Here is a 9505-nt window from a genome sequence, read left to right as displayed (position 1 = left end):
CTAGTAGATATGACCTTATCAATTTCAGCAAAATAAAATTTAATCTACCTGCTATTTACTTATTTTACTTTTATATCCAATACAACTCGACACACACAACAACCAAACCTTATCACATTAGGGAAGATTGACTACATGGACCAAACAATCCACTAACTCCTATCAGTTCAATATGTGATTTGAAAATAGATTTAATTACACAGCACCTCCTAATGCATATGACATCCATGACTACCATGATATCAAAGCTAGTCAAGTTATCAATTGCACAAACATGCAGGCAAATGGTTTTTTTGTAATGCGATTGCAACTAACGACTTTCTAACAATGAGAGGAAGTTCTGATATCAATCCACTAACAAAAATATCGCAATAGAACTTCTTAGAAAATCTGTCAATAACATACATAATCTCATAACAACCAAGGTGTACTATCTGATCGAAATTCATAACAAAATTTGAAAATTTCAAGTAAGAAATGCTTAAGATGCACTCTTCTTAAGCTTAGCAAGCTCTTGCCTAACAGTTGCTGCCCTCTGCACAAATAATTGAAAAAATAAAAAAATAAAAAGGTGTATTAGATTACGACTGCTCAGTGCTGGCACAAGAAAATGCATGACCATCCAAAATATGTTAATAAACTAGAGTAACCTTTCAGTGATTGCTTATAATATTGCACAATTCAACAATATATGGTGATGCTACAAAAATTGGAAACAAGAAAGAGGATATGACGTAAATTGAATCTGAGACTAACCTTGATCTTAGCCAACATAATCTTGAACCTGTCGAAGTCATTGAGGGATGCCCTTCTCTTCTGGACAATGAGTTTCCTCCCCCAAGAGCTCTTCTCCCACTTGTTCTTGACATCTGAACAATAATAACAAGATTTGATAAACAAACGTGTAATGCTTTGTTAATATTAATATACTAACAATTCCTTCATGAAGAATAGTACTAACCAGCTTCCTCCATGGCCTTAATGAGTTCCTTCTTCCTGGGGACCCTCTTAATATCAACCTTAAGATCAGTGAGCGAGAGCCTCTTGAAATTCACTTGGGATCGGACCATATCAGGGGCGTCAACAAGAGCCTAAAAACCAACAGGTAGATAAAAATTATTCTCCAATGCTCTAAAATCAAATCATCAAAATCTAAAACTATGCACATCTGACTTTTTCCCAAGAAATAGGATATTTGTTAAAATATCTGAAATAAAAACTCAGATTTTCAAAATTATCTTAACGGATGCTAAATATGCATAAATGCAAATGCATAAGTATGAAAATGTTAGCACTGATAACATAAAGCTTCAAAAGATTAAATAGAAGTAACCACCACTAAGGTTGTGTTTGTTTCCTAGGAGACTGAGACTGAGACTATTTGTTTGGTGACCAGAGACTAGAACTGAAATTTCAATCTCAAGACACAGTTTCAGTCTACCTCTAGAAAGTGGAGACACAAGAGATGAAATTTTAAGAACAGAAACTGAAACTTTAATTACATTTTTTCTCAAATATGATACTGAAACATAACTCAGTCTTAGTATAATTTACACCAAACATAATATGACGACTTAATTTAGTCTCTATCTAGTCTCTGTCTCTATCTCTCAGTTTCTCTTCCAAACGCAGCCTAATGAACAATTCCCTTATTTCTTCAGGCCAGAGTTAGAAAAGAATATGTTGTTACTCAATGTCCTAAGGAACTAATCCAAATAACTTTGAACCCATAAATATAATGAAATGTACAACTGAGTAAATCAAACATCTCCAAAAATTAGAAACAGCAGTGATTCAACAATCTTGCCAACAAAGAACATATTCAAACAGAACCGAGATTAAATTATAAATAAAAAATATATTTTTTAATCATTCTCATAAGCAAGCATAAATGGCAAATAGGCGCCAACGAATCTGGTGACAAAAAAAAAAGAGAAACAAATAATTAAAAAAAAAAACGAAAAACAAAAAAAGGATACCCTATTCTGGTCGATGACATCAACAATGACTACTAGCCTCCCATGCTCTTTGCCGTAGTTGATCTGAGCAACCCTTCCAATCTCAACGAACCTCTTGAACGGCTGCACCACACAGATCAACAAAAGTAAATGTAATATTTTTTAGTATCAGAAATCCTAATTGCAGGAACACAGAAAAGCTTTTCGAAGATTTTGAGAAGTGAAAATATGGTTAGTTAGTTAGTTAGTTAGAGAGCGTACCATTTTCGGAGGTGAAGTTTTCCTGTGACTGCTGCTGCTGCTGAAGCTCCAAAACCGAATGGAGAAATGATGAAGAGCTAGGGTTTTTGTTGAGGCTGCAATTATTACGCAAGCCAGAAGCCCAGTAGGTTGTTTGCTTTTGGGCTTTCTGGATATTTAGGCCCAAAGAAATCACAAATTTCATTATAAGCCCAATAGGTTGATCTGCATAACTTTTTTTGGGTTATGGGCTCGGGTTGGGTTTGGACTTACCCTAGACCAACAAAATAAAAGTCACAATCTATATGCTGCTTAATATTTTGCATCTGGATTCGAATCTTGACGAATACCTGCGTTAAGTATTGAAAAAGAATTCTGTAGGTAGTGTTTGGTAGAGAGATAGAGACTGAAACTGAAAGATAGAGACTAAGAGACAGAAATTAAAATAAATTTCAGTATTTTGTTTGGTGTAAAGTGAGAGACAAAAATTGAAACAAGAATAAAACTCTAATTTAATTTGCACAAAGGATAAAATTGGAATTAATTAATTTAAATGAGGGTATTTTAGGTATAAAATGTTATTAAAGTTTCAGTCTCCGTCTCTAAAAATTTCAGTTTCCTGTGTCTCTACTTTTTAGAGGTACTGAAATACTGAAATTTTAGTATCAGTCTTTGAGTCAACAAACATAATACTGTGTCTCAGTCTTTCAGTCTCTGTCCCAATACCTCAAAACAAATGCTATCTTAGGTAGCGTTTGGTGGAGAGACAGAGATTGAAAGACTGAAACTGAGAGACAGAGACTAAGAGACAGAAATTGAAATAAATCTCAGTATTCTGTTTGGTACAAAATGGGAGACAAGAATTGAAACGAGAATGAAACTCTAATTTAATTTGCACAAAAGATAAAATTGGAATTAATTAAATGAAATGAGAGTATTTTAGGTATAAAATGTTATTAAAATTTCAGTCTCCATCTCTAAAAATTTTAGTCCCCTGTGTCCCTACTTTTTGGAGGTACTGAAATATTGAAATTTTAGAGACAAAGACAGAAATTTTAGTACTAGTCTCTGAACCAACAAACACGATACTGAGTCTCAGTCTCTCCGTCTCTGTCTCAGTATCTCAAAACAAACGCTACCTTAGTGTTGTGTGAATATGTTGTGATCCTTGCCATTAGAGATTGTCCAATCTATCTAACAAAAAACAAAAAAAAGGATAAGTATATGATAGGATAGGATTAATTGAAGAAGTACAGTAAATAACACTAACACTTTTTTTTTCTTAAGTTTATTTTTTATTGATATAACGATGTCTATCTTTTTTATTTGTACTATAAAAACAATAAACGATGAAAACTATAAACAATCCGGTAAAATTGCATTAATAAACTGAATAAACTTCCTATCCTATAATTTTTATGTCATTAATAATTAATTAATAATATATAATTCAAAAGGAGAATCATTAGTGGGTCAGAAGGTCCCCAACATTTGCTTTATTTATCACTAGTTTTAGAGTCCTACCAAATTTGCCAGCAGGATCAATAAACAAGTACCCAAAATAGTGTAAGGCTGAAATTCCATCCCCCTCCCATTTCAACTCTTCAACTTTTATTTGGTTAGCTAGCTTCCCAAGTAGCTTGTTGGTTGAAAGCATGTACTTTTAACCCAAGTGAACTTCGTTTGAAGCTGGCACTGAAGAATCAGAACTTTTATTTGGTTAAAAAAGTAAAAATAAACATTTTTTATGGCATATTTATTTGGAAACACCAATTTCAAGTTTGTTGATTAGAGTCCTTTTCCTTTTTGTCTAGTTCGTTGAGCAGAGTATGTTAAAAGTATATGCCGAAGAAGATCACTTTAATTTTTTTCAGCAAAATAATCAAATTTTAATAATAAAATTTCAATATGTAACAATGGGGAAAAAGGGTTATTTGAGAAATAAGTCAAATAACTCATGAAGCCGTAAGTTTTGTATCGGAATTCACAAAGTTGCTCATTTATTAAAGAAATACATGTTTTGAAAACTTACAAAGTATGTATATATTTAAGGAAATGCTAATTTAACAATCAGAAGGAATCTTGTATATAATTAATAACTATAAAGAAAACTGAATTATTTCAACAACTAAAAGGGAAAAGATAATAATTCATGTGGCGTCTCTTTTTCGTTTTACCTTTTCTTAATTGTTGATTTTGGCTGTTTTCTACTTGTTAAATTTTTTTTTTTGGTGACTCTCTACTTGTTAAATTAATATGTTTTCCAAACCTCCCCCCGGAGAAAAAAATATCCGTTAAATATTAAATCCTAAAAAAATATGGCACTTTAACCAAATTGGTAAATTGGCAAATTGCTAACCTAGACAAATGGACAAATTAAAAGGTATCATTTATAAAAAAATTGGTTTAATATATATATATATTCCTTGAACTTTCATTATAGAGAATATAAATTCATTCATAAAATGACATTAGAGCTATATCTTTTGTTATTATTTCACCAATTATATAATTATTAGCGTACTATGTAATATTAGACATTTAGTATTACTCACTCCAACTTTTAATTTAATAATATATTCTAAATGACATTATAATTAATTAGAAGTTTTCATTCTATTATGTTATCAATTGCACAAATTATTAACAAATTAAAAATAATTATAATAATAAGAGTTTAATTTTGATGTATTAATAGTAAAATATTTTACACAATTATACAATCACATTTATTTTTTTATAATCAATTACATAATTAATGTGAAAGATAATTATATTTATTAATATAATATTACATAATTAAATATACGTGTAAAATTATTCTACACTTTATATTAAAATTAAATTCTAATAATAAATTCGTCTAAATGCGACTGTTAAATTCATTTGGTACTAGAATAAGGGTAATGGATAAAGATGGAGAGTTCTAATTTATTTTTTAATTATTTTTAATATTTAAATGAGTAAAATTAAAATATATAAAAATTTTAAAAATATAAAAAGTAAAAAATTTTAAACTTTATTTATCTTAAAATTAAGAAAATAATTAGGTATATGGGTTAGAGTTTATAATATACTTTTTAGAATAACTTGATTCTTTTTAACAATTATGTTTATCTAACTAAAATTGATAAGAAAGTAAGTGTTAAGCCAAAAGAAATGAGGTGGCACACGTGTGAGTGTATTCTGACACGCGTGAGGCGGGTCCACCGGCACTCCTCCACCACCCTGTACAGCAACAGAGGTCCACCAGCACACACCTCTCCTTCTCTTCTCAAAAAGCAGAGAGAGAGAGAGAGAGAGAGAGAGAAACATAAAGAGAACCCTCCCTCACTCTCACTCACCCCTCATCGTATATTTTGCATAGATTCATCAGATCCTTAGCCCCACTCCGCCATCCCCCCACCCCAAAGACAGAGAGAGGGAAACAAAAAATCAATTAAAAAAACTCAGAAAAATTAAAGGCATAGAGAGACTCACCACTCACCACTTCCTTCTTTCCTTCCTTCAATGCCCTCTTTACTTTTCTTGGGTTAGTGTGTACTCTCTCTCTCTCTCTTCTAACCCTGATCTCTTCACATTCCTTCCATTTCAATCTCCGCTTCCAACTTCCGTTTCTTATTCACAAGTTAATCTCTTCTCATCAAGGTAACTTCCCTCATTGCACAAAAACAACCATAAAAATCCCTTTTTTATTTCTCTCCTTCTCCCTTCTGCTTCATCTCCTTCTATTTTGCTTATAATTTCTTACATATTCTTTATTATTTTTCTACTTTTAAGTACCCTTTGCTGATTTAAGGTACCCCATTTGTACAAAATTACCTTTTTTAATTTTTTATTTTTAAAAAAGTAATCTTGGAAAATCTGTTCAGATTGGAAGGTTACATGTACAGTATAATCCATCAACTTGTGATGCTCTTGGTTAAGCTTTTCTGTGTGTGGATTGTGTAGCATACAAATTACTGAACCAAGGGAAGAAAACAAAACTATAAAAGGGTGATACTTGTTTCTTGGGAAAAAAAAAATGAACTTGGGTTAAAGGGTGTTGTTATAGGAACGGGGAAAGTGAGACTTTGAAGCTTTAATCCTTCATCTTATGCCACATTGTGTTGGCAACAACAACACACCAACATTCTAGGCTTCAGATTGTTATCTCTTTATGCATGTGGAATCTGATTTTTGTTTATTATATTATGTTTATTTTATTATTTTTTTCCGGTGATGTGATTTCGTAATTCTACAGCGTAACAAATCGGATCTAGAGGCTTAGAGTAAATGCTCTTTGGTTTTAATTAAGTTCACTTTTTAAGCATCTTCACTCATGAATATCAGAGATCTGTAATTTGCTTATGCATTAATCACCAATTTTTAGTTTCTTCTGTTGTTGAAGCTCGGATTTATCTCGTGTTGTTTGGTTATTTTAATGTTTCCCGAATATTCAGGGGAACCGATTTGAAATCTGCAACGGCTATTTGACTGCTGTGTTTTTTCACCTTTTGTTTTTTCAGGCTCCTAATATCCGTTGTATTTAATTCAAAAACAGTGTTCCCTAGAACCTGGAATATTCTTTGAAATTGTTGTGAACCAGCTTCCATTATTGAAGTTGGTGTTTTGGTGGTGATTTGAACTAAGAAGATGCAGAGACCACCACCTGAGGACTTTTTGCTGAAGGAGACCAAGCCCCACCTTGGAGGTGGTAAGGTCTCCGGTGACAAACTTACTAGCACCTATGACCTTGTTGAGCAAATGCAGTACCTTTATGTGAGGGTTTCGAAGGCGAAGGACTTGCCTGCAAAGGATGTCACTGGCAGTTGTGACCCTTATGTTGAAGTTAGGCTGGGAAATTACAAAGGCACCACTCGACACTTCGAGAAGAAGACTAATCCTGAATGGAATCAGGTCTTTGCGTTCTCGAAAGACCGGATTCAGGCTTCGGTGCTTGAGGTTACTGTAAAAGATAAGGATGTTGTGAAGGATGACTTCATTGGTCGTGTCTGGTTTGACCTGAATGAGATCCCCAAGAGGGTTCCTCCAGATAGCCCTCTGGCGCCACAGTGGTATAGGCTGGAGGACAAAAATGGTAACAAGGCGAAGGGAGAGCTAATGCTGGCAGTTTGGATGGGCACGCAAGCTGATGAAGCATTTCCCGAGGCATGGCATTCGGATGCGGCAACGGTCAGCGGGACTGATGCTCTTGCAAACATTAGATCAAAGGTGTATCTGTCTCCTAAACTTTGGTATTTGAGGGTTAATTTGATAGAGGCACAAGACTTGCAACCAAGTGACAAGGGTAGATACCCTGATGTTTTTGTGAAGGCAATTCTGGGAAATCAAGCATTGAGGACTAGAATCTCCCAGAGTAGGACAATCAATCCAATGTGGAATGAGGATTTGATGTTTGTGGCTGCGGAACCATTTGAGGAGCCACTGATTTTGAGTGTGGAAGACAGAGTTGCCCCTAACAAAGAGGAAGTATTGGGGAGGTGTATAATTCCATTACAGGCGGTGGACAGGAGACTGGATCACAAACCTGTGAACACTAGGTGGGTTAATCTCGAAAAACATGTTGTAATTATGGAAGGGGACAAGAAGAAGGAAATCAAGTTTGCAAGCAGGCTTCATGTGAGGATTTGCCTAGAAGGTGGTTACCATGTTTTGGATGAATCAACTCACTACAGCAGTGATCTCCGACCAACAGCAAAACAGCTGTGGAAGTCGAGCATTGGAGTTCTCGAATTGGGGATATTGAATGCACAGGGTTTGATGCCAATGAAAACAAAAGATGGTAGGGGGACAACAGATGCATATTGTGTAGCAAAATATGGGCAAAAGTGGGTTCGCACGAGGACCATCATCGATAGCTTTCAACCAAGGTGGAATGAGCAATATACTTGGGAGGTTTTTGATCCCTGCACTGTCATTACAATTGGCGTCTTTGATAACTGTCATTTGCATGGTGGTGATAAGGGTGGAGGAGGGGCTAGAGATTCAAGGATCGGAAAGGTGAGGATTCGGCTTTCCACCCTTGAGACTGATCGTGTCTACACACATTCCTATCCTCTCCTAGTTCTTCATCCAAATGGGGTGAAGAAAATGGGTGAAATTCACCTGGCTGTTAGGTTTACTTGCTCTTCATTGCTTAACATGATGCACATGTACTCACTACCCTTGTTGCCTAAAATGCATTACATTCACCCGTTAACTGTCAGCCAGCTCGACAGTTTGAGGCACCAAGCAACTCAGATTGTATCAATGAGGCTGAGTCGTGCTGAGCCACCCTTGAGAAAGGAGATAGTGGAGTACATGCTGGATGTGGGATCCCACATGTGGAGTATGAGAAGGAGCAAGGCCAACTTTTTCAGGATCATGGGGGTTTTGAGTGGACTGATTGCTGTTGGAAAATGGTTTGATCAGATTTGCAACTGGAAAAACCCGATCACGACGGTTCTGATCCATATCTTGTTTATCATATTGGTCATGTACCCTGAGCTTATCTTACCCACCATATTCCTTTACCTCTTCTTGATTGGAGTTTGGTACTATAGATGGAGGCCAAGGCACCCTCCTCATATGGACACCCGGCTCTCTCATGCTGATTCGGCACACCCTGATGAACTAGATGAAGAATTCGACACATTTCCAACCACCAAGCCTTCTGACATCGTGAGGATGCGATATGATCGACTCAGAAGTATTGCTGGGAGGATACAGACCGTGGTTGGCGACCTAGCGACTCAAGGGGAAAGGCTGCAGTCTTTGCTCAGCTGGAGAGATCCCAGAGCAACGGCGCTTTTTGTGATTTTCTGTCTGGTTGCAGCCATTGTACTCTATGTCACTCCATTCCAAGTTGTGGCCCTCCTCACCGGAATTTATGTGTTGAGACATCCGAGGTTCCGTCACAAGCTTCCATCGGTGCCACTGAATTTCTTCAGGAGGCTGCCGGCAAGAACTGACTGCATGCTCTAAGTCAAGAGAAGTGCGGATATCAAATGGAGTTTGCTTTGCTTCCATTGTTAAGAACCAGATTTTGGTTTCTGGTTTGATGTTTATGTGGCCCTTGTTTCAAAGGCAAGAGTAGATTTTGTGGATTTGCTGTTCCATTGTGTCATAGGATGTCTTATTTGAACTTTGATGGATTAATGTGTAATTTTGTAGTAGGCTTTGAGGTGAAATTAACTTATGCTTAGTCAAGCTTTCATGTTTAGTTAGATGATGTAGTAATTATTTTCAATTTTCAATGATGATGGAGGTGATTTTCTTCAATGGAAATTGAACCGACTTTTGAAAAACAGGTGAACAATTTCTCT

General features: G+C 35.5%; 2 protein-coding genes across 3 annotated transcripts; one reads left to right on the top strand and one right to left on the bottom strand.

Moving 5' to 3' along the window:
• Nucleotides 1-338: 338 nt before the first annotated feature.
• On the bottom strand, nucleotides 339-2352 carry LOC107645431 (large ribosomal subunit protein eL14). Its single transcript, XM_016349452.3, has 5 exons — nucleotides 2220-2352; nucleotides 1980-2081; nucleotides 962-1091; nucleotides 757-869; nucleotides 339-535 (listed from the first exon to the last, which is right to left on the bottom strand). Exons 1-5 carry the CDS (start codon nucleotides 2220-2222, stop codon nucleotides 482-484), a joined length of 402 nt encoding a protein of 133 aa, XP_016204938.1. The 5' UTR covers nucleotides 2223-2352; the 3' UTR covers nucleotides 339-481.
• Nucleotides 2353-5449: 3097 nt separating this feature from the next.
• On the top strand, nucleotides 5450-9490 carry LOC107645430 (FT-interacting protein 3). 2 transcript variants are annotated; one of them, XM_016349450.3, is made up of 2 exons: nucleotides 5450-5730; nucleotides 6707-9490. In XM_016349450.3, the coding sequence occupies exon 2, from the start codon at nucleotides 6834-6836 to the stop codon at nucleotides 9162-9164; it is 2331 nt and encodes a 776-aa protein (XP_016204936.1). In that variant the 5' UTR covers nucleotides 5450-5730; nucleotides 6707-6833; the 3' UTR covers nucleotides 9165-9490. The 2 variants fall into 2 exon arrangements, with proteins under 2 accessions (XP_016204936.1, XP_016204935.1); XM_016349449.2 differs by having other exon boundaries at nucleotides 5450-5846.
• The last annotated feature ends 15 nt before the right edge of the window (nucleotides 9491-9505 follow it).

The sequence above is a fragment of the Arachis ipaensis genome, chromosome B6 (assembly GCF_059453495.1).
Source record: "Arachis ipaensis isolate K30076 ecotype BB chromosome B6, ASM5945349v1, whole genome shotgun sequence".
NCBI lineage: Eukaryota > Viridiplantae > Streptophyta > Magnoliopsida > Fabales > Fabaceae > Arachis > Arachis ipaensis.
This window is presented reverse-complemented; position numbering and strand designations above follow the sequence as displayed.

What these genes read in the sequence shown, in the direction of transcription:
- LOC107645431 (XM_016349452.3), bottom strand. An exon ending in TAAGGCCATGGAGGAAGCTG is followed by an intron (nt 870 to 961) that starts GTTAGTACTATT and finishes ATTATTGTTCAG; the next exon opens with ATGTCAAGAACAAGTGGGAG. An exon ending in TTATGTTGGCTAAGATCAAG is followed by an intron (nt 536 to 756) that starts GTTAGTCTCAGA and finishes TTATTTGTGCAG; the next exon opens with AGGGCAGCAACTGTTAGGCA.
- LOC107645430 (XM_016349450.3), top strand. Translation starts at nt 6,834, where the DNA reads ATGCAGAGACCACCACCTGAGGACTTTTTGCTGAAGGAGACCAAGCCC.